We start from the raw sequence: 25,406 nt of genomic DNA on the forward strand, positions 1-25,406 counted from the left end.
TATAAACATCACAATATCTGCAAATTCAGCTTGATTCCTATTTTATATTTATTTATTTTTGTCATATTTCTGATGACATGTGAAAGCTGAGGCACGATTCTGTCTAAAAGAAAGGGAAGTTGGGCTGTAGTTGGGAGAAGTTGATCAAGTGCGGTCATATTCTTGTTCTTTCAGTCCTCATGATGGACAGACAGCCTACCGCAGAGGATGTTGTTTGGAAACCATCCTGTAGTGTTAAAAAAGTGGAATTTACCTCAATGAGTTCAGTCATAGTCTATGGGAAGCAGTGTCGTCAATAAAGGTGGTCTGACCCCTTCATGTAGAAATCAGCTGCTGCCCCCCAGTCTTTTATGAAGGTTGTGAGTTTAACAGAGGGAAAAACAGCTTTCAACAAATTACCTTACCTATTTATCCATTTATCTGTTAATAATGTTAACATGCTTTCTCTTTTCCTGTCCTTGATGATCCCCCTCTTTTGATTTCTGTGCATTCCATCCTGGTCCTGCTCTCCAGATGATTTCAAGAACTTATTTATTTCAGAAAGTAAAGAAATCCCCCAAATTTTATTATATAGGCACCTGAAAACATGACTAATGTTTAGATAGTGCCATAGCAACAATACTTAAAGGGTTTTTGTTTTATGCTGTTAAACTAGATATTTTTTTTTTTTTTGACTCCTCCTGTCTGGCGTTGCATGCTGCCAGTGAGATGGCTGAAAGAAGGCACATTTGAAAATATTTCGCCCCCTGAAAGTCACTTAATAGTCTCGATCAATATACCAGCTTGTTAAACGCTAAAAAGAATGGATTGAAAAAGGGGTTAAATCGGTGCTCCCCAAAAATTGCTACTAGGTATGGGGTGTATATTTTCTGTTATTTTGGGGGAAAATCTTTATTTCAGAACCAAAGTGAAAATACACTTATAATGGTATTAAAAAAGGAATTAAAGTGTTACTTAAAGGTATAGTGGAGGATGTCATTTTTCCGGTGGGATCATCTAAATAAGTGGTCCTAATTGTCAACCATTCTGGGGATATTTTTTTGTAAGGCCATCCTACGTGCCATCCTCACGTGGTGAGGCAAAAAAAAAAAATCCTCCATTATACCTTTAATGTTTGCAACTTTAGGATTTAGTGTTGGATTTCTTAAATAAAATGAATTAGTTAATTTCTGTTAAGAAATGTTTTACAAAATGCAAATACTAAAACTAGTGATGCACAGAAAAATTCATATTCTGTGCGCCACTACATTTCAGAAACGAAACCATGAATTTTCTTGTAGTTGTAGGTCTTGTTGCAGCATCTCAGTAGCATTAGTGGTGTCCATCTACCTCCTGCTAACACTTTCTACACATGTCCTTGGTGTAAAGTTTTTTTTTTATCCCACCAGAGACTAAAAAAACACACCACATGACTTATAGTTACACCTTGGATCTCTGAGAATACTGCAAATGTGCCTCATATGTATGATAGGAATACATTTCTAAATTCTTCCAGCAAGGTCTTATTTTTGCAGTCAGAGTGTGTTAGATATTCCTTTTGTAGATTATTCAGCTGACATGCCTGCAGGAAATCACCTAGAGGGAAAGGCTGGGCTGCCTGTTTCCTCAACATACCCATCTATCTAAAAGTATTCGCATATTTTTACATAGTCTTGCTTGTTCGACGTGTTAATTCAAATTGGGTTATTTGTTGTTGTTGCAATATCTGTGAGTATTTGTTTCTAAACTCTAAAAAGTTTAAAACGGATGATGAAATGTTGAGTTTTGATGGGTAAAAACCGCTGTTAGGTCCGACTTCATCACTTCCTGTTTCTCTACAAGGCCAGTTCCTGTCTACAGCCTCAGGGCAATAGGCAGGAAGGAAAAGGACTTGGAGAAAGAATTAGAATTGCAAGTTGAACTCCAACGCAAGAATCCTAAATACCTAGTTTTTAGCCGAACATGATGCAAGGAAGTGAGGCTTGATGGTGCAACAGAAACAAGACTTGATCCATAATGTGTAAAATACCAGTGGAAACTTTCAGAATTACTAGCAATAGTCCACCTCTGGCCTCTATATCTGTAGGATGTGATGACATCATGGAGAAACAGGACATCCCGATGGTTAAGACGCCTTACTTTTCCACTGTTCCTTTCTAAGTCCGTCTCCCTCTCGCCTCCGTTTGTGAGAGGGTTCAATGACAGCTTGCTTCCCATTGTCCTATCATTCCTTCCCCACTCAGATTCTGCATCCTGTTAAGTTTCCTGCTCCTGGTGCAATGTTAGAAAGAGAGGGCCGAGCATTAAAGGTAAGAAAAACAGATGAGGAGGACAGGCTGTAAAAGTAATGGCTGCAGTCTTTAGGCTGAAATCAGTAAAACAGTACAGATTTAAGAGAGTGTGTGTGAGACTGCAGTGAATTTTCCCTTTGGGAGCAGCTTATCTGCAGTTCACTGAGCAGGAAAGGGTGTGTCATCTGGACATGGATGTTTGTGAGAGTGACGATGGTGATGGAGGGGTTGATGTTATTGTGATTTTTAGAAGAATGCACAGTGTGCTCAGTAGTTGGTTTTAGACCTAAGTTTTGTTGCTTCCTTACATTGTTTCAAAAACACCAATCGGCCTGTATACTGTAATGCGCCTCAGTGCTGAAGTGGAAAGTGACATTTCCACAGTTCTACTTCAGTAAAAAGGTTGATATACTTCTGCATCAGTCATGGGGAATGATCCGACTGTCGCTGGTGGTTCTAGGCAATAAAGTTCACCTTCCAGCTCCAATGTTTTCCAACTTATGTTATTCAGTCATTGTGAAAATATAAAAAACAAAACAAAAAAATATTTTTTTCAAGCTTTCAAGCCCTATATGCTAATCAGCCCATAACTTATTGCCGCCTCTCAAATGGTCAGAAGATCAAATAAAAAGATCATATTCTTTCTTCCCTTTTAGTGATATTTTATTTTGAAAAATAACCTTTTATAGCCTTCTCAATATAGCGGCTCTTTAAAATCTTTATTTCAAATACAGCATTGAAAGCACTCCTTTAGCTGCCGACCAACTGTTTGCATGCTTGCTTTGGTACTTTGTTAGTTCTTCTTTTGTGATAACCCCGTGTTTCTGATCAGGAAGGTCTCCTCCCCAAAACTCTAATCTTAATCCTTCCTTATGAAATATTTCATCATCTTGTTCTTGTAAAAAGTTTACGCCTGCTGTTTGAATAATTAGTTACATAACATTACCCCTCCCCCACACGTTGTTGTGTCCGCTGGCTAAAAGAAGCTAGGCTAAACTGACCCTACTAACAAAAAATACAAATCAGACATTTTGGAAATATTTCGGACAGCAAAAAAAAGAGACAGTCATACTGTATGAATTAGCATACTGCAAGAAATGCCTTCAGTGGATGGTAAATAGAATCCATGAAAATCATTTAAGCATCACCACTACATAATAATTAGCAAATTTGCAAGATTATAATCTGTAAATCCTGCTAATTTGTTAACAGTAGCAAATCCAACGTAAAAACATTAAAAAGATTTACCTAAAGATCCATGTGCCAAGAAGGAACTGCTCTGCTGCATCATTCAAAACGAGAGATAACCAGAAAATAGAGCAATGTTCAAAACAAGTTCCTTAAGTCTAACTATATATAAACCGTCGTTATCATGCTTTCTCATTTTTCTGCTCAAATAAAATCAGAAATTTAAATTCAGACTCACTGTGCGGCCCTTTGGGGTACGCATTGTGACTAACCGTTAAAGCCCACTGGATTGAGGCGTAGCATGAAGATCAATGCTTTTATTCCAGCCTAACCATTTTCTGTGTAAAAAAATCTTTACGTTTACAATGTTGGGTAGAATTAACGTAATTTATCTTTGTGTTTTATGGATATTAAATAGATGCACTTTACTAACAAAATGTAAATAAATGTACTCAAGCAAACAAAGTTCAAATTGTTGCCTTCATGTTTATGGGTAATTTTAGGGCACAAGCACCAGATTGTTAAATAACAACAAACATATAGGTCGATGGTTTCTCACATGAAAAAATAAGTTAAAGCTTTAAACATCAGAGCAGAGATGCAGCATTCCATTTCTTAATGGAAATGAGCTGATGACCTCTGCTCCATGAGGTTGTGCAGGAGCCTGCTAACCCGTGTGTCTGAATCAGATGTGTTCAGGCAGGAACTTGCATTGACCTCTCTTTCTGACATAAGCCAGGCCAACTTTAGGAACCCACAAAATTCTCATTCTAGGTTGTGAAAACACAAATTTGAGCATTAGGTAGTAAAATAATCCTAACTTCTGCTATTCTAGGTATTTTTACTTAAGGGTACTTTTAAATTGTTATGTTTACAATGAGGATTTTCTCTTGCAAGTCAAATATAATAAGTATCATTAAGCTGCTTTGACTATATAAAAGGTTAAATGTATCTTAATATTCTTTTTTTGTAGTTGTAAGGGAGCCTCGCAGAAAAAAGAGAAAAATAATGAAACATGCAGCTCTGAACCTGCCTGTAATATTTGCTGTTAGAATAAAAGCTTATTATAACTTAAGCGCGGCACTCGCTGCGCTGAGTGAGGTTAGTGATGAAATTCAGTGCAGCCACCTCTTTCCGGAAGAACTACATTTATATCTTCATTTTTTTTTTGGTATTTTGAGTCAAGCTTTTTATGGTCCACCATCTTGGAAGCTGTTTTTGTCTTCAAACAGATACTTTTGAGTTTGGGTAAGTGGGTGAAACAACAGCTAAAGAACAAAGTCATGTGTCAAAGGTATGTAAAGTACTTTGATGTAGGGTAAATATTACTCCTTCGCTGTGCAGTCAGACTTATCAGAGACAAGCATCGCACTTCTCCTCAACAGAGGAAGCAGCTTCTGTTTCAGAGGGTATTCTAATTATTACTTTGTATAAGAAGGCTGCTATAAAAACGCTCATATCACATTTAGCTGTAAGTCCGCAACAGGAGGTTTAGTTTTTGTTTGCATGACAGATTATAATCGTTCTCCCTATCTGCATATATTGAACAAAAAAAGGGCTATTTGAGCACTAAAATTGATGGTTTTTGTTGTCAGGTCTAATATGAGCTCAGACTGTCAGGTTAGGTGTGATGCTTACAGCAGATTAACTGTGCAACCCCCAACTTCACCACACTTCACCAATACCACAATACGCCCACGCACGTACATACCCTTAGCTCTAGCACATCTATTATCTTTGTTTATTATAAAGAGTTTTGGGGTGAGTTTCTAGCAGATATTTGAATGTGATTAGTTCTAATTACTGAAAGAGTCTTTGCTTTTTAACACTTGAGACCCTTCAGATTGGCTTGAATTGCACCAACATGCACACTTCTGTTTGCAGCGGGAGGAAAACAGAAGAACAGCAGGATTATCTATTCAACTAGAACCCAATAGAGAACAATGACTGATAAGAGACTTCCCAGAATATGTGTGATTAGATTTCTTTTATTATATCAAACGTGTTTATGGTCAATTGTTGGTCCCAGAAAAGCAGAAAGAGAGGTGTTTGAACATAAAAGCAAGGATAGAGATAAAGTGAAAGGCCTCCATGGCACACTCTCTCACTTACACTTTTGTGCTTTATTAAAGAAAACATTTGGGGAATGAATGGAGAGAAAGTGGAAAGTGTTTGAGCACAGAGTGGAGAGTAGTAACAGAAAGGAAAGTGTGTTTTTGGGGTGTTTTTTTCTCTTTTTTTTTGCAGCTCTGCAGCTGTATGGGTGTGTGTGGCGATGGACTCTGGCCTCAGTTTCCAGGAAAAGGGGGGAGCCATCAGAGGGGTGGACAGGAAACTCTAACAGGGCTAACTTCCTGTAACTCTCACGATGGCCGGTCCGATAGTGAATGAATGTGTGTTAGTGTATGTGGGTTGGTACGCTTTTATCTGTTGTGCTGTGGTACACAGACCCGAAACAGCTGTTCTTACTGTGAAGTTTCACAAGCACGTCGACGGCTTTTAAAAGGGGATCGGATCAAATTTGAAGTTGCCATTTTGTCACAATGAAAGCAAATGAATGATTTCTCTTCCCTCTCTGCTATAACTTGTATTGTTCTCCTTTTTTTGTGTGACTTCCTGTGCATTCCTGTGTAGGTGGGGTGGCTGCAGCCAGGAGGTTAGTCATCTCAAAAGGTTGGAGGTTAAAATCTCAGACCCCTCTGCAGTCATTATTCAGATTTATGTTTGGGCTCTGACAAAAACTGGTGCAGCATATCACTAATTAGATACTAGAACCTACATTCTTTTAGACAAATACTGATTTAATTCCATTAAAAATGGATTATAAATGGCATTAGGTTCCAACACAAACTTATCGGTTTATCCTTGTCTCTTGCAAATACTCTCACACACTATAAACTTATCTTTTTTTTTACATTTTGTCACACTAGAATCACAACCTCCCATGCATTTTGCATGGATTATATGTAAAACACATTGCTTTACATTACTGTACCTCACAGACTCAAGTCTTTTGCAGCCCAATAAATATAACTCCAATCATCTTGTCATTGGAGTCAATCAGCTTTCCTGTTGCTGCTAAAAAAAAAAGACCTGACTGCATGATGCTGCCACTGTTTCCTTGCCAGGATGTCCTGTTATCGATGATACTAAGCATTACGTTTGCCACAGATTTAGGTATCATTGAGATAACCTGGCCATGTTTCTGCTGGTCTGTTTCTGTTTGGACAACAGCTGAAACTTTATGGGTTCTAGAATAATAAAAAAAAGGCTTTTGATCGACAAAAATGCATTTTTTAGTAGAAAACTAGAAAAAAATGAGTAAAAGCAGCACAGTTTCGAAATATTGTGGTATTAAAGAAATCATGATAAAAATTTTGTCTCACGCTGATATTTAGATTTGGATAGAACTGCATAAAAATATAAATAAATACATGCTAAATATTTGGTGGTTAGTGGTCAGGCTTTCTGCTCTGGTGACTAGCCTGCATTATACAGCGTAACAGATCTGCTGCTTGTAACTTAGCAACTGTCACTTTGAAACAGGGTTATTGCACTAAGTGTGATGGGTGGCGCCTCTTTGTCTCATACTCTGATCTTGTGTTTCTGTGTTTCCAAGAGGCCAAAGTGCTGTAGTCTTTTTCAGCCATCTGACCCCCAGTGCACAGCAAGAGGCACTTAGATGCGCTGCTACATTATTTATGCTTTATAAAGCTGGAGAAAACTGTGGTCACACCACACCCATTCATAGGGTTATCAAAGTGTGCATTTTTTTTTTTAAAGAGGAAAGTGACTAGTGAAGCATAAAAATAGTTGTCCTTTCACCAACTTTCAACGGGAAAAAGAAACGAACGCCTCATTCTGCAAACTTCTAGCCTTTTTGTAGCTTTATTAAAGGAGTAAGTTCAGGATTTTAAGTGCTTAGTTTAGGTGCTGACTACAACATATTTTAAAGTCTTTTACTTTATCCCACATCATCTAGAAAGTAGCCAGATAGTAAAAGATTTAAACACATAAGTTGGCGAACATCTCCCTTTTAAAGCAGCTGCTTTTAGGTTATGATAGACTTAAAAGCACACATATAAAAATAGCTCATAGCTACCAAATAGCTACCAAAGCCCAGAGCCATTTGGCCTGAGCACATCGTGTCAAGTTAACTCTTTTGTTTTTAAACTGTGTGTAACTGAACGATTCAGCTTTAATGGTGTTCTATTTCAGGAGAGTTATCTTTGGGGAAGCAACATTCATATACAAATCTACTTCTTTCTAATTAGAACTGAACGTTTAAGTAAAATGAAACAGAGCAAATATATGTTTGTATTTCGAATTTATCCACTAAGAAGGAAATAGCAACCTGAAGTTATATGAAGAAATTAAAATTAAAAGAAAAAAAAATTAAGAAGAAAGAAACTGTCTGACAACATGAGGTAGACGGGAAGATTGTAAAACAACATCATAGAGGCATTACACAGCTAAGGATGATCTGTGGCTATGCTTGATATGCTGTTGATCAGTGAGACAAAAGGGAAAATATTACAGCTGGTATGGATGTTAAATATATTTTAGAGAAAAATAATGTCTTTATGTGGTTTAGTCAAAGTTAAGTCTGATATAGATGCTGTAACAAGACCTTAAGCAACCTTCTAAGGTGCCTGAAGTAAATGAAGTATGCAGAGCGGGCAAAAAACCCTCCACAAAGATAATAAAGAGTGATCACCACTTCTTTCAAAATCCTTGTTGGCAGTTTCACAACCGTTTATCGGCTTTCCTAAGCAATTACTTTTCATCTGAAAGTGTTTTCCTTCTTAATCATTGAAATATTAATGGAAATAAGTCTTTTTGTTTGTGTTATTTTTTTGTCATCTTGGTCTAATGTACACTTCAAAAAATGTAAATCTAAAAATGCAGTCTCTTATTTCAAGTGCATAATATCTAATGATCCTATTTTAAGGGTAAAGTTCCTCATTCCATTGGAAGATATTCTTATTTTCCAACTTAAACTATTTTAAGAATTTTTTTCTCATATTCAGAATTTTACTTATATTCAGTTTTTGCTGTGTTAAAAAACCAAAGCAGAACAAACCTGTAGCGGGGACATTTTTTATCAGGTCGGCATAATGTACAAAGAAAAAAGAAAAACAAACAGGGTATCACGTTATTGTTTTAATAATAAAAAAGAAGTGTTGATTGTACACTATTGCTTTATTATTTGTTGTGTTTTTTGCTTCTCTACATGTTCTGTTACATATTCTTTCCTCACTAGTCTTTCTCTTTTATGCCGCCTCTTTAATCCTCCTCGGACAAAAAGCCTGGCGCAAGATTACAAGCCATTAGGAATTTCTTCTAAAGCAGCGTAGGAAACTCTCTCTCTCTGTTTATATATATATAGAAACACAGTGAAGCAAGTTTTTCTGCTTTTCATTTTAAATTTTTTCTCTACCAAACATAATTAGAATATGTGTTTCCCCTCATTCTAATAATAGGGCAACTTTGAATTTAATTTGTATTGAAATGCACAAAATTACAAAACCTTTAAGTGATACTAAATAGTTGCTGAGAGGGATGTCTTTTCTGCTGAGCTCAATAATAAAAAGAACAGGAATTCCCATCAGTATAAAGCAGATTTATCTATTTCTGTTTGCAAACAATGAAAGTCAGTGAGTCACATGAAGGGAAGTCTGATAAATGGAGGTGCTCCTTTTTTTGGGGGGGGGGGGGGTTGTGTGCTAAAGATGTTGACCCACTTCAGCCTGGAGTTGCAAAAAGAGCTCGCTGAAACATGCAGCAACTAAACCCAAGTGACATTTTGTTTACAGTAGCAGCTTTTTTAATGCAACTTAAGCTTACTGGTAGGCAACAGAAAAAGGGCTGGACGCAAACGCAATCTTTTCTTCAATTATGACTAATAATGCTCTAAAAGCACAGCGGCTGACCTGCAAGGCCTCAGTTTGCAGCCAAATGTTCTGCCTGCAGATGAAAGGTTTTACACGTGTCACTGTAAGTTTGTTCCTCTTCGAACTCTACGTTTGGGTCAGTGTCTTTTTTTTTTTTACTTTACTTGCTTTGTTAACGGGCGTTCTGCTGAAACATGAAACAGTGTGCTGTTTTTCTCCAAAGTTGAAGACCTACAATGACACAATGATCTTTGTCGAAATCTATTCAGCAAAGTCACTTTATGTCAGTTATACTTTGCTCCTGTGTTGACATTTAAAAGCTCTTTTCAGTCCAAACTCTAACGCAGGCACACATACACTGTAACACCTACACAGCTTCTGACCAGAAAGAATAAGTTAATACCCCCTGAACAGCACAGCAAAAAGGGAAGTGGCTAACCTCATGCTTTTCTGTCTACCCAATACCAGACTGTATCTTTTTGTTTTTTAAGTTTTGTCTGCTTGCAACTGCCCAACGCTTTTCTGCTCCTAAGCATTTTTCTAATGTGCAGTGCTACGGTTCCTTCTTTCCAGTTCTCCTCCATTCATCTCCAGTTTGCACTGCTCTCCCCTTCCAGCCCTCCGTCATTCAACCCCTCCCGTCTGTTTTTCTTTCCAGTGGCGATGGTGATTGACAGACAGATGATCTGACAGAGGAAGACATCAGGTGGGAAAAATTGTGAACTTCTCCTTTCTACCCTGCAATTGATTCCTCCTTCTCTCTTCTCTCCACCTCCTACTGCTTAAGGGAAGTTTATTTTAAATTTATTTAAAGTTGGTGACTTCTCTTTCCGCAGTTCTCTGTGTTTGTGGGGTTAAATAGAGTCACTTTCAGATCACATCATCTTCCAGTAATTAATTTAGCTGCAGTGACGGGCTGCATGTTCCTTTCTATGTTTTATGGCTTTTTTTTAATCCACTTGCAGAGAAATTTCTTACAAACGTAGTGAACAAATTTAAAAAAAGGGTATAAAAAAATCATATTGTTTGCTTCTACAGACGCTGTCGCTGTGCTGGTTATTATGGGGTGTACCTGTTGCAAGCAGAAAAAGTCCGTCAAATCGATAGGGGCAGAATCAGCAACAATAGATGTTACGGATCTGTCTGCAAACAATGCAGAGGGAGGACAGTTGGGAGGATTGTCCCAGCGTTACTGTCCTGACCCCACTATCCCAGACTTCAACAAGCCTTTCCCGTCGCCTTCGGCCTTCCCCGCAACAAACACGCACCCCCGCCCCGGAGGCATGGGTAGGCAAAAAAAGACCTTCAAACACTTATCTTCCTTTTTTTTTTTTTCGATCATGCAAATTTCCTTTTTTTATAACTGCGTGGCGCCGAAAAATATCTGAAGATGCAAGTAATGCTTGTGGTTGGATGCTCTCATGTGCTATTTATTTGTCTGGTTTTCCTGCAGGTGGAGGAGTCACTCTCTTTGTAGCTTTGTATGACTATGACGCTCGCACTGAGGATGACCTTACCTTCCAGAAAGGAGAGAAATTCCAAATCATCAACAACACGTGAGCTAGATCAACACACCTGCAACACCTGCACCCTTATTTCACTTTCTTTATTTTACAGCCACAAACTCAAGAGGTGTTTTAAAAGGGTTCTCTATGCAACAGATCAACAGATGTAGAAATTTGGAAAATTGAATGAAGACAAAACTTAGACTTACACAAACTTTATTGTCATTTTTTATGCATACAAAATTTCGATTTAAAGGGATGTGAAAATCGCCATGTAGTGCAAATATGAGGTTTACATCGTGATGCAGCATCTTCATTTGTGACTTGATTAGAGTTTTAAGTTCAACAGTCTTATCGCAGCGGGGGAAAAGCTGTTGCAGAACCTGCATTGAATGCTAAGAAACCTCTTCCACAGAGGTCAGCGTAGAGAACAGTCCATGGTGGGGTGCTAGGGGTCGCTGATGATGTTGCCGTCTTGGGACACGCAATGGATTAGAATGTTTATTTAAAGATCCAAATCGGAAATTTATAATGTGCATTTTGTATTTAATACGCTTTACTCTGAAACCTCTAACAAAAACACTAAACGAATTGTTCCAGAAGTCACCTAGTCGGTATAAATTAATTCTGTGTGTTATCAAATCTTATGTTGTCCTGAGAAGTTGATAGAGAACATCCAAGAACAAACAGTTGGAGATCGACAATTTATGTGTCAGGACAGCTGATTTGCAGCCTTATTTTCAGTTTTCTACAAGAAGTTGCTCTAGTCCAATTTGTTCTGGAGAGAAATACTGTAAAATCTAGCAATGTATGTGGAATTTGACGGTGCTAATTAAAGGTTTTGCTAGAACACCTGATCTGAAATTTAAAGTAACTCAGTTATAATTCATAAATCAGTCCAATTGAGCATCTGAACCAAGACCTTGAAACTGAGCCATCTGATCTTAATGAGCTTAGTTTCCAAAGAAGAAATGGAGAAAAAAAATAAAATAAATTATAGCGTTTTTGATTGATGTCTAAAACCGTGCAATAGTTTGGACATTAAAAACCCCAAAAAATTCTGAAATATTTGATTGTAGCGTGACCTACTGCGTTATGTCGGGTTTGTTAGTAAACTTCAAGAGACTGAAGCTGGATATTGATGTGTACAGATGTTACATGCAAACAACAACTGAAACAACTGTCTAAGGTGGTAATAGCATCCACAGTTCTGTGAAGTGTTTAATCTTCAATGTGTTAAACCAAGGTGACCATTTTTCTATGCGTTAAACTTCTTCCTTTATGCAGGAATTTCACTTTTTAAAAAACGTTTTAGGTCTAAGTGACTGCAGAACGTGTCGATCAGCTTTTGTTATTGAAATACAATTATTCCTGCTTTGCGAATGTAAAATCAATTTACATGATGTTAACATTTGGCTCAGCAGATAATGTTGGTTATTACTAATCCAGACGTATTTTATTTTTGCAAATTGTTTTTTGGTTCCAGGGAGGGTGACTGGTGGGAGGCCCGCTCGTTGAACACCGGCCACTCAGGATACATCCCCTCCAACTATGTAGCTCCGGTCGACTCCATACAAGCTGAGGAGTGAGTTTGCACCAAAATAAGATATACACACAGCAGTAACTGCTACTTTTTGTTCTGCTTTAAGCCAAAGCTTGAGATTTCCGCAGTGATTGACATGTAGTCTGAAAGCAGAGGTCAAGCAATGTGTGTTGTTACTCCGGTCACCTGTGTGCTGTTCTCATGGTGACAGGTGGTATTTTGGGAAAATGGGGAGGAAGGATGCAGAGAGACAGCTGCTGGCTCAGGGCAACCAGAGGGGAACTTTCCTCATACGAGAGAGCGAGACCACCAAAGGTGGGGAGACAAAACAAACATTCAACATGTCTATGTACACTTGAAGGACTAAAAATACAAAAGCTTTAAACTCTTCTGTGTGATTATCAGCCAACCTTTCCTCACCTTCCACTTCATCTTCCTGTCATACAGGGGCCTACTCTCTTTCCATCCGTGACTGGGACGACACCAAGGGAGATCATGTCAAGCATTATAAGATCCGCAAACTAGACAATGGTGGCTACTACATCACCACGAGGTCACAGTTCGACACTGTTCAGGAGCTGGTGGTCCACTACACAGGTAAAATGGAAATAAATTCACAAATTTCTCCTTTTTTTTTCTAAGTTAAACCTTGTCTCCCTCTGTTCAAGTGTTTATGATCCTCCTTGATTTCCTTTTATTATAATGTCAAATTAATACAGTCCTGATGAATAATTTGTAAAAAAAAAAAAAGTTTCTCAGTTCCAGCTCACAATTATGACCTACTTTGGGTGGGCTTTGGTTAGCATAACAAACACCTAACACATTTTCTACGTGTCACACCAATAACTTTATAAAAGGCATGTGAGAAAAACGTTCGTTTAGCTTGAATGGTTTTGCAAGGAAATGATAGGTAGTCTTATGTGATGCAACATTTTGCTGTTTGTAAAATAACAGTACTTGTTTGCACAGAGCTTTTGTGCAACAAAGGTGGGCAGCTGTGTAGTTCAGGTATGACTAACAGGACAAATGAACATAAAATAGCTTTTATCAAGCAACAACATAATCAACATTAATTTAAAGTCCAAAAACCAAAAAAAAGAAGAGTTTTCATGAGATGTGTTTCACTTCCTCCTGTCTGTTGGTCTAAACCTGCCTCCTAGTGGGCCATGTTGGTACTGAAGCACATTCAGTTTGCATCCTGACATAATGTATCATTTGTCTTCTGTATTTTATGCAGTATCCTGGCAATTCTGCCATATTTGTGCACATTTTTTCCTTTGTTTGTTACATGTTGATTTCTGCTGTGCTTCTGTGTGTCTGCCTGATTTGCATTTGATAAGGAATCTGTCTTGTTCTTCCTTTATTTTCTGCTTTTGCTCCGTTTTCCTCTATATTTCTTTTTGGTCTGTCTGTGTGTCTCTCCGTCTCTCTGTCTCAGAGAGAGCGGCGGGACTGTGCTGCCGTTTGATGGGCAGCTGTAAGAGGGGCATGCCTAAGCTGGCCGACTTATCGGTGAAGACCAAGGATATGTGGGAGATTCCCCGCGAGTCTCTCCAGCTGATTAAGAAACTGGGCAACGGCCAGTTTGGAGAAGTCTGGATGGGTAGGACTGTTGGGGGTTGGTTGAAGGGGGGAGGGAGATAACAACAGATGCACATCTGAATATTGAAATGTATTTTGGGGACAGATTTTAATTACTGGTTGATTAAAATCGGAGTTCATCCGTAAACATTTACACACTAATAAATATTCCTGTGAAACAGAAATGGAAAAAATGTTGTAGGTGCATAAAACAGTAGAGGGTGAGTTTGCCTTCCACATCCAGGTGTGCTGCGTTGTTCTCCTCATCCTCCTGTGGTTGCATGTGCATGCATTTAACACTCACATCACCTTTTGTCACCCCCTGTCATCTTTCCACCCACTCTCACCTATCACCTTCAACCTTTCTTCTCCCATCCTCCATCACCAAACCTCTCTCCTTTCATCTCTGGCATTTCCTCCTCCTCCTTCCTCCTCCTCTCAGGAAGTAATGATGGACTGTGTTATTACCTGACCAAGGCCTGTCCAAACTCCACCCCTCTCACCTTGGGCCTTGGGCGGGATGCCTGGGAGGTAGCGAGGGAAACACTGTCCATGCAAAGGAAGCTGGGACAGGGGTGCTTCGGGGACGTCTGGATGGGTGAGACTGATACGGGAAACCTTTGAAAAACACCAGGAAAGAACAGGGCTGGAGCAAAGATTATTCATTGTTTTCAGAGTGAGGTTAGATATTTCCTTTCATGCCACTTATTGCTTTTCACTGTAGAAGACACAAGTAGGATATTTTTACCCTTATATAAAGAAGAACCTGTCCAAAATGTAAGTGTGTTTGAGTGTTTAACATATTGGTTTCGTCCTGATGTCATTTGTGCATCATCCACATACAGTGCTGTGGGAGGTTTCCATAAACCCACCATCCACATCAATTTAAAATCATTAAAGACAAATTTTAACAATTATTTTTACGGTGATTGTAAAACAGGATATAAAATCTCAACATGCGTAGAATCCCCACTACTATATATATAAAGAAACATCTGTTTCTAGTTGTTTTCCTGGCATGGGCTTTTTGTTGGGCTGATTGTTAGCATAAATATACTAATTCCAAAGATACATTTTAAATTTTCCTTATGACCATCACCTTTTCTAACTGCTGATTAGGTTCAAGAGCTTTAAGAAAAAAATGTCCTCTATCCTTATTCTTTTGTCCACTCTTGCAACATTTAGAAACCTTGCTGACGACCAAAAATGCTACCAGCATGATGCTACCACCACCATGCTTTACAGCAAGGTTTGGCATCCCTCTTGGTGGATTGTTGAGCCCTGCTCTTGTTAGGAATGGAAATGTTTTTTTAAAACTGTTTGGGTTCATGGTGTAAACTTCGCTTTAAGCACAGCTAATACACTTTCATTAAAGTTGAGGTTTGGACCATTCCAGAAGCAGTGGATCACCACCAATGACAGAGAAATAAGCCCACAGCATGATGATGGTTCAACCTTAAAAGACAGATTATAGAGGTTTCTAGGGTTTGAAACCTTCTCTTAGACTACATACTTCATTACATGTGCTCAATATAGATTTATATGATATTTATCCCCTGTGACCATAAGACTTTTCTCCTGATGATGTTTGGCTGCTTTAGGTTAGAGGATTGCACATTTATATTGCATCTGTTTCCAGATTTCTGACCTGGGGAAATGTTTGGATTGATTGATTGAGCTATCTATAAGCGGAGTCTGTGTATCAACAGACACCTGCATTGAAATTGTTTGTTTTACAATCAGTCCGCTGTAGATAAAGTTCAACTGTTTCAGTAAAAGCCCTAAATTCAGACATTCATGCCCATTGTGAAAGCATTTAAAGTTCAACTGGCACCGTGACTCAGGCTCTGCTTTTATTGATGCAAGAAAACCAGATAAACCTCCCTTCATCTCTCTTCCCTCGACCCACTACTTCACACCAAGCATGCCTTCAAAATAAGCAAAAATGCATGCATGAGTATTTACCACATGTAACAAATCACTACTCCATTATTTATCATTTTGTTTTATCCACACTGTGTGTGTGTATACAACTGTTGCTAAGGCAGACAAACCGTCACTAGAAGCCTTTCTCTGTGTTCGTACCTGCTTTTCTGTGCACCCGTTAACATCAACTCGTCTGTATGCCAGGCATGTGGAACGGCACCACCAAGGTAGCGGTGAAGACTCTGAAGCCAGGAACCATGTCCCCCGAGGCGTTCCTGGAGGAGGCTCAGATCATGAAGAGGCTCCGGCACGACAAGCTGGTGCAGCTCTATGCCGTCGTGTCTGAGGAGCCCATCTACATTATCACTGAGTTCATGAGCCAAGGTACTGGGCTGCATAAAATGTCACTGTTTTGACATGTTGTAGGTTTGAACTGCTTCCATCACATACTGATGTCAAGCTTTTGAAGCCATATTCCTTTTTTTTCTATTCCTTAAATAATATGTATGGTTAATAAAACTCAGAGGAATTTATTTGAATCAAAATGATTCACTTTATTTGAACCATTGCAGTTTGTATAAAACTTGCTTTAGATAAAGTAAAAACTGCAATGGTTCAAAGGTTTAGTTTTAGAGCTGTTAAGAACAGAAATCCAATTAGATGAGTTGTTTCAGCACATTGATTTTTACTATATTAGAAACCTCTCAAAATAGCCGAGCAGAGAAAATGATAAAACATGGGAAGTGCAAACAGAAACAGGCAATTATAAACCAGAGTCGAGTTTTTTATATTATATGACGTTTGAACTTTGATGCAGGAATGATATCTGACCCATGTTTCTGCACCAACATGGAAAACCACTAATGGCTTAATGATAACAATTAAAACATGTTTTTCTGTATTTTCAACCTTTAAATGCTGCAGAGACATTTTTCACTTTAGAAGATGAAATGTTTAAATAATTAGTAATATACAAATGACTTTCAACCATATTCGACCATTAATTCAAATTGAATGAGAAACCTCACTTCTAATTTTGGCTTTTTTCGACGATTTTCTATATAAAGATGGATATCATTTAAATGCATCCTTTTAACAAATCAAGTGCAAGTTGTATTGTATTATGGGATTTTAATTCTTGTTAAGATGTTACCTTGTTAAAAAAAAAAAAGAACATTTCCCACCACTGGTCACAACTGTGCCATTTTATCTTTGGCTGTACCTTTAGAATCTTTTCTCTGATAAAACAATGGTTTCCAAGCTTTTCTCACTTGCTTGATCCTGCGACATATGAGGAAAACTCAAACCATCTGTATTTTATTTAGAAGTTTTAGAGCAAAAAGGATGAGTGCAAACAGATGCCTTATTTTTCCTATTTATTTCACTAAAATGTTAAAAAGCCCTGCCTCATCTTTATCATACACCTTAGAACTTTGCACGTTGTTTTGGTCGATCACATTTGATCTAAATTCCTCCAGCTTTCTGGTCATTATGTTTTGAAACATAAAGAAATAAATGTAGGTATTAGATGAAGGAGAGATCTCAACTTGTTTGACAACAGTACATTACATTTTAAATATCTTTTATTCCTCCTCCAATAGTCTTTGTTTCTCTCTCCATTAAAGCCAAGATTAAAGGATAGTATCTCACAGAATTAATTCTCATTTAGGGGTACTACTGAAAGAATACAAATAGGTAAAATGATGATCAAAACTAAAAAACTTTTTTTTAAATGCCTCTTTTATATAAACTGTTTATAGAACATATAAAAAGGGATAAAAAAAATTTGCCCCATTTCTTTCAAAAACCACCATAAGAAGTAAAAGTTTTGAAGCTAAGTTTTTCCAACTCATCTTTCAAAAGTGCCATTTTTCTTTTAAACACACTGTTGTATTTTCTCACTTAGGAAGTTTATTGGACTTCTTAAAAGATGGAGAAGGGCAGAACCTAAAGCTGCCTCAGCTGGTGGACATGGCAGCACAGGTGGGCTTCAAGACAAGCAGCACATGGTGGAAAAAAGCTCTTCTGCAGATATGAGCAGTTCTGTTTTTTTTTTCTTGGCGTGCAGATTGCTGCTGGGATGGCGTACATCGAGCGGATGAACTACATCCATCGCGACCTACGAGCTGCCAACATCCTTGTTGGAGACAATCTGGTGTGCAAGATCGCTGACTTTGGCCTGGCCAGGCTAATTGAAGATAACGAGTACACGGCCAGACAAGGTGGGTGTAAGGGATAAAAGTTTGTGGTTCTCTTTGGCATTTAATTGATTTATTTAAACCCATCTTTTGGAAGGCTGGAATTAACATAAAATTTCATTATAGTTTTAAAAATAAGAAATCAAATGAATAAGTCAAAAAGTTTTGCGGCGATTTGAGTCAAAATCAAAAGTTAAAGCTCACATACAGAGAGATGCACAGACACTAGGTGGTGCTAGCGCACCTGCCCTGTTTTCCTTGGGACAAAAAAGTGATTACCTGGAGTAACTTTTTTTAAATCTGCAGTTTGTGACCCTAGGTAGCATTTCTGAATTTGTGATTTTGCTCAATGAGACGTCACATATATACACATGTGACATGCCCCACTGTGTACCTCTTTTCACGTAAAGGCGCAAAGAGGACAGATGGGTGCGCGCTGCGTAGCGCCACCTCTACTCTCCTCCCTTCGCCGTTCAGTAGAACCCTGCCCTGGTGAAGGGCCAGCTATCCATCCAGGTAACAAACAAAAACAATGGGTTTTAAAACGTAAACTTTTACCAGCAAGCCAATAACTGGCGCACCGTTCCCTGCAACATCTTCAATGCCCGCCACATGGTGCCAGGGTGCTTTTTAAAATGTTGCTCTTAGATTTATTACATTTGCTAAGATAGCCTCTATTGACATTTATTTGAGTCATATCTTTTTATGGTAAATAAAGCATACCCCCATCTAATAAAAATTTTATTTAAATACTAACATAAGGCCAAATGAGCTGGTTAGTGCAGCATGTAGACATCCTGTAATCAATTCACAGGGCTAATCTCATAATCTTAAAAATCTTATAAATCTTAACTCTAATTTTTGTCTACCTGGCTACATAGATGATTTTTTAATGGGCATATTTCTTTCTTTTGGTTTAATTTTGAAGCTACGAGGAGGTGTGTTTTTCTGTTTTTCTGAATTAACGGATTATTTCTTTGCAAAAAAAAAAAAAAGTTAAAAAGCCATGGTTTTCTAAGTTAGCAGATAAAATGTGAAGAGAAGAGGACGGGGGGAATAACTTTGCCAAGAGTAGGATTCAGTGTGCAGGTGTGATCACAATATGAACAGACTAATACTGATGGCGTCTACATAACTAAGAGACAAGAGGATTTCCCACAGTCTTAATTCCCAAAGGAAGTGAAAATGAATTCAACAAATGTCGAAGCTCCTCAGAAGGAAAGGCGTTTAGAGCTTAGAAATCTGCAATGGCAACAAAAACAGAACACAAAATCACAGCAAGATTATTTTCACGGCTCAGAACAGAGGACCTGGTATTCAGGCAAGACAGACAGTGGGATTACTCAAAAAGCGTTTATTTAGAACTGGCAGAGCTGAGTAGTAGCTGCTAGGGCGTCTGAGGCAGGAAACTGTGGAGAAAGGAATCACGGGTTAGTGACCGTGTAAATCTAACCAAGGAAGATTATAAACACGAGTCACTAACCTAGTTTAACAGTCAAGTCTATCACCAGAGAACGAGGTAGGATCCAGCCAGTGGGCTACCAACAAGATGCGTCTAGCGCCTCCCAGAGTGTCCCAGACACAGCAGCCCCATGGAACAAGTAGGAGTCCGAAGACACGTCAGGCAAACAGTTCAGAACAAGAACAGACAGGTTCATTTGTTGAGAGGCAGAATAGGTCAGGATCAGAAACTTAGAAACACCAAGATACTCTAAAAACACTATCACCACTGGCACAAGAGAACAAGAATAATCTAGCCCTGATGTCTGGATCCATGCACCTTAAATAGAGGCAGGGGCAGGTGGATCAGATAAGTAGTGATGAGAAATCAGGCAGAGTTAGACAGGTGAATGGAATGAGTAATTAAGCCAGTCATCAGCACCAAGATAATGACAATTATCTTGTTGATTTAGTAAAGCAGACCATTTTTTCCCCTAGGTCAATGCAATATGATTCCATATAATTTCATTTTATTTTTTTTGTTTGAGTTTTTTTTACAGCACTAGTGGCACGTTGTTCTGACAGTAGGCCGACAGGAAATGGAGTATGAGAGAGGGAGAGAGACATGAGGCAAAAGACCACAGGCCATATTCGAACGCCCGTTCTTTTCTTATAAATGATTTAAGCTGTAGAATAGTCCCTGGATACTCAGTTTTTTTAAGCTAACCCATTTTGTGGGACCTACCTGGTAAATTTGTCAAGGTAGCCTGCTTAGTTCCAACATTAAATTATATGATACAGAGGATATTTTCCAGCAAAAGTACAGACTGATGTACTCAAGACAGACACAAAAAGAAAGAGAATGGTAATGTATGATTCAAATTTGACTCAAATACAGATTATGAGTCAGTGTTCAACCTTTTAATTAATGGTGCACATCAAATATGTATTCGATAGAACCTAAAGTGACATCGCTTTTCTTCTTTTGTTAGATAAACTAATCTATAGGCTGCTGAACATTTTAAACATCCGCCTCATTAGCTATTGATTTAAAATAGATATATATTTACATCATAGTTACATCGTTGAGCTGCAGCCGTATTAGATCTCATATTACTCAGCAGCCAGTGGCTCCATGTTCCATATAAGGTTCCCTTCTTTCCACTTGAGCCCCTTCCCCCAAAAATGTCTGTGCACGTCACTGCTTGAAAATATGCATGCCAATATTTAGATAAATGTCCCTTAAAAAGTGGGAAACAGATGGCTGATGATCCCTCTTTAGTTCATCTACAGGGATTTTATATTTTTAAGGTGTCACCAAACTTCCACCATGTAGTTTTTAATTCTGAAGTGAATTTGAAAGACAGCAATCATCTCAGCGCAACACCCACTGTAGTGAGCATGATGCTGATGCTTTACTGCTCTGCATTTGGTATGAGAGGGTTAGAATTGATAACCTGACCTTAATCTAAAATATCCTCATAATTATAATAGCTTAATAGCTCAATTTATTTGTCACCTGATCATAAAAATGAAAGTAGCTCAGCTAACAGCCCCAAATTAATATAATATTCATAACATGATAGGTGGATGCAAACTTCTTAATGGACTGAAATGATGTTGGTGCAGAAAACAAAGCGGATCCACGCCCCAGATGCTGTATTTTTAGTCCTAACCTGTCCTTGTTACATGAACACACATCTTGACAGTGTTACTATGGTTTCAGGAGCAAAGTTCCCCATCAAGTGGACGGCTCCAGAAGCTGCACTCTATGGACGCTTCACCATCAAATCAGATGTCTGGAGCTTCGGTATCATGTTGACTGAACTCATCACTAAGGGACGCGTGCCCTACCCAGGTACCTGATAAGACCTGCTTATTGCTAAATTGAAGTTATCATTAGGGAGTGAATATTTATATTTTTGCATGTGAAAAAAATTAATATTAAGACTTTGTTGGTTTTCACACTAACAAACCTTGTTACTGTGCACCTCTGCTAGAGATTTCATAGCCTAGGCACCTCCTCACTTGTAGATGAGAACTTACAGTAAAAGGAGGGTACTCATTTCTTGAGCTCGTACTGTGCCAATTAGCATTCAGATCCCAGGGCACCTTTCAGTTTACATGTTATAATAAGTCAGATAATTTATGCAATTTCTTTGCAAGCAAAACGTTATTTAGATCTTACACCTTTGACTTGTGCTCTGCTAAAATATGAAGAAATATTGTGTGAGAAACAGAAACAGTATTTTCTTCTACTTCCCTCGTTTTCTGCAAATTATGTTTTGCAGCCTTTCATTCTTTTTATTTGCTTTTATTAATTTTTTCCAACTGACTTTTTGAAATATTTTTTCTCAGTGTGTGTGTGTGTGTGTGTGTGTGTGTAGATTGACCCTGCTTCTGTTGTCCAGGTGATGTAAATAAGTATTTTGCAGACTAAAGCTTGAAAGGTTTTCTCTTACGTTCGTATTCAGGGTGACTGCTGCAATGACAGTCGCACCAAAAAAAAAAAAATGTATTTGATTGTAATTTTTTCTCCAAATAGGTAGATTTTTTTCTTGATTTGAACACTTAGGAATAAGACACTATACTTGCAATAGCAAAAAAAAACTGCATTGTCTTTCAAGTGCATAATATCTAATTATCTTATTTTAATAGTAAAAATACTCATTCTATTGGCAGATTATCTTATTTACCTACTCAAATTAAAGGTAAAAATTTATTTTAAGAAATTTTGACTTATTTTTAGATTGCTTTATACAAGCTGTATTATCTTGCCAGTTAATATCTATGCTGACCCACTGAAAAAACACCAAGGCTAGTTGACAATTTTCCCTTTAGATTTTTTACAGTATCTAGTCTAAATCAATAAAACAAACATAAAGGAACCATTTCAGACAAGAAATGTCTGATAATTCAGTTCCTCACAAAGAATGTGCCTTTTTCACATTTATTTTTCTAATATAAACACAAAAGCAACCTTTTTGTTGGGGATTTATCTGGATGACACTTTATTATGAAGTGAAAAGAAAAAGACAATTTGACTTAGTTTTTCTTCTAAGTAATACAAATCTAAAAGGTGACTTATGGTCCACTTTCACCAGCTTCTTTCCGATTACCCCACCTGAGTGTATGATCCCTGCTGCTTCTTCTTTAACAAGCCACTTTGTGGCTTCTCCAATTAAGTTTTTTTAATGTATCAAAAAATAAAAAACATAAATACAACATAGAAATTACCATAGTTATAGTTTCCTATTATATTTCTAGTTATTGCTATTTTATTCAGCTGTTTGTTTTATTTTTCCTCTTTCCCCTTTAGGCATGAACAACCGTGAGGTGCTGGAGCAGGTAGAGAGAGGCTACCGGATGCAAGGTCCCCATGGCTGCCCGGCCTCGCTCCACGAACTGATGCTTCAGTGCTGGAGGCGGGAGCCCGATGAGAGACCCACCTTTGAGTACCTGCAGTCCTTCCTGGAGGACTACTTCACCGCCACAGAGCCACAGTACCAGCCAGGAGAAAACCTGTGAACGGTGTCAAGTCGGACAGATGTGGAGCTATAGCTGAACACAAAGATACAGTGACTGAGATGTTGAAGTCGTGCATTTATTTGTGCCTTCAGTGTTTTTGATCCACACTTACTCATATGAAGAAACATATCAATGACTTTTGACGTTTCCTTTGGTTTGGTTGCGGATCGCTGCATCGTGCTTAGAGCAGATCAGTTATCCATGTTGAGGAGTTGGAGCTCATCTGGTCCGGCCTTGCAGTAATGTTGCTTTACTCTGTAACCATGACAACAGGCAACTGAAAGAAAATGTAGATGCTTGTGTTGAAGGGTGGGTTGAGGGAGTCCAGTGGGTGCATGATCTGTTCAGCTGCCAGATTTCTTCAGGTCCTTTGATTTCTTTTTTTTTTGTTCTGTGTGCAGAATGTCATCAGATTGACTAATTTCGGCGTGAAAAAATACGCTGATGTAAAAGAATCTCACCTGCAACAAGTTGCACATCTTGAGGAAGCTCAGACGGCTGTCAGTGAGCCTTGTATTCCTTTGTCTAACAAAATCATTATACCATTGTTCTTTAGCAGTAATAGAGTGGAGGTCTGGGTTCATTATACTTATAATATTTGATTTAAACAAGGTCTGATATTAGATCTATATCTGTTTCCTTAAACAAGTGCCTTTAGTGCTGTGCCAAAAGTGGAGGGGACAAGGAATGTGCTTTACGTATTAATTGTTTCACTCATTGTTTTAATTTAACTGAATTATATCTGTGCATTCAAAACTGTTGTATATCTTGAAAACATGTATGCATGTTTTTCGTTTTTTTGAGATAGGAGGGTTGAAAATGGAAAACATAAGAAAGAATGGCCTCTGGCAGTGGAATATGAAGCAATAGTGTTTTAAATGTTTTTTAATCATTTTTTTCATGAATGTAACCATTATGTTGCAAACCCTTCTGTCATTTTACTGTAATAAAGATCAGATATCTTTTCCAGGTCACCATTTTTTTCTTTATTGAACATGTTGAAAATGTAATTTGGGATGGGATAAATGGTAGTTTTATTTACATAAAAAAATCTGAACAATGCAGTGTTCAGATTTCAGTTCTTTTGCTTATGTCTCTACCAGCTTGCCAGGTCTAAAAAATGATATCATGTTGATGATATGCCAGTTTGTGTTTCCATGTGAAATCATATAGGATGCAGATCCCATTGATTCTTTAATTTTATTTACAGTAGGTCTGGACTCTACACAGGGATGCCTTTTGAGTTAATCCATTCCATTTCTTGTATCCTTTAGGATGTTTCCCTGCAGGAAATTGAAAATCCAATCCAGTCTGAAGTCTTTTCTAATGTGTTTTCATGCAGGGTTGCCACATATTTATCTCCATCCATATTCACTATCAAATCTGACTGGCATTCCTCTCTCTTTTAAAGAAAAGAAACCCACAACATTATGCTGCCACCACTATATTTTAATGTGAGAGCGGTGTGCTCAGAATCATGTGCAGTTTTAGTTTTTTTAATCACACATTGCATATTACATATAGGCCCAAATGCTCCTATGTCAGTCGTTAGAAAACTTCAATACTACTTATACTCTTATTTCAACTCAGTTTTATTATATTACACCAATTCACAACATGGAGCTTTTAAGAGATAATTCAGTCAAATCACATATACCCCGTTTACACTACCCTTAAAAAACTGAGCCGAGACCGGTTCGAGCTCAGTAACTGAGATAAGACTGATTCCTTTTTATATGTAAGGGAAGCCTGCTGATTGTATCCAGTCATTGACTTTGCAGGATTTGTTCCTCCTAAATGAGCATATAAGACCAGTAGATATTAGCATGCATTGTGTCATTAACTCTTTAGCAATCCCTCACACTGAGCATGCATGCAGCAACAGTGGAAAGGAAACACTTCATTTCAACAGAAAGAAACCTCCACCAGAACCAGGTTCAGTGTGAGGCCTGTTTCCTTGACAGAGCCAATTATAATGGAGCTAGTTTACTATTACCCCTTCTAACAACAACAAAAAAAAAAAAACAAAAAAAAAACAAAAAACAGTGCTTTATCTGTGTGCCCAGGCAGAAGGCCAAACAGCTCTGAGACAATTTTCATGTCAAAAAGAATGAAAGAGAGCATACAGTTAATTTGCATTAAATGCTGAGCCCATAGCTATGTCCAGAAGAGAAACATGAGTAACGATTGATCAAATTACTTTGAACAGAAAAAGCAAAGAGAACACAAAGTTAGTGGTTGAACTAACAAATAAATGCAGAATTAGAAAATATCATAAAACAGAATGATGAAATATTTCAACACTGTCCTTCTTTCAATCAAATCCAAGCTTT

The 25,406-nt window shown here is 38.0% G+C and overlaps 1 protein-coding gene across 5 annotated transcripts in view; it reads left to right on the forward strand.

Annotated features, from left to right (window-relative positions):
* Positions 1 to 24,055, forward strand: part of LOC107083280 (proto-oncogene tyrosine-protein kinase Yrk-like) — a 24,893-nt gene extending 838 nt beyond the window's left edge. For 3 of the 5 annotated variants that reach the window (XM_015372378.1, XM_015372376.1, XM_015372377.1), the window contains 12 exons: positions 10,011 to 10,058; positions 10,391 to 10,639; positions 10,806 to 10,908; positions 12,344 to 12,442; positions 12,612 to 12,715; positions 12,848 to 12,997; positions 13,839 to 14,003; positions 16,112 to 16,291; positions 17,814 to 17,890; positions 17,976 to 18,129; positions 21,272 to 21,403; positions 22,865 to 24,054. In XM_015372378.1, coding sequence (XP_015227864.1) covers positions 10,414 to 10,639; positions 10,806 to 10,908; positions 12,344 to 12,442; positions 12,612 to 12,715; positions 12,848 to 12,997; positions 13,839 to 14,003; positions 16,112 to 16,291; positions 17,814 to 17,890; positions 17,976 to 18,129; positions 21,272 to 21,403; positions 22,865 to 23,073 — 1,599 coding nt within the window. In that variant the 5' untranslated portion in view covers positions 10,011 to 10,058; positions 10,391 to 10,413 and the 3' untranslated portion in view covers positions 23,074 to 24,054. Of the gene's footprint in view, positions 1 to 9,431; positions 9,456 to 10,010; positions 10,059 to 10,390; positions 10,640 to 10,805; positions 10,909 to 12,343; positions 12,443 to 12,611; positions 12,716 to 12,847; positions 12,998 to 13,838; positions 14,004 to 14,423; positions 14,580 to 16,111; positions 16,292 to 17,813; positions 17,891 to 17,975; positions 18,130 to 21,271; positions 21,404 to 22,864 lie in introns of those variants that run through there. The other 2 variants (XM_015372380.1, XM_015372381.1) reach the window with 2 other exon arrangements.
* Positions 24,056 to 25,406: the final 1,351 nt, after the last annotated feature.

This window comes from Cyprinodon variegatus, unplaced genomic scaffold (assembly GCF_000732505.1).
Source record: "Cyprinodon variegatus isolate N-32 unplaced genomic scaffold, C_variegatus-1.0 Scaffold71, whole genome shotgun sequence".
NCBI classification, from domain to species: Eukaryota; Metazoa; Chordata; class Actinopteri; order Cyprinodontiformes; family Cyprinodontidae; genus Cyprinodon; species Cyprinodon variegatus.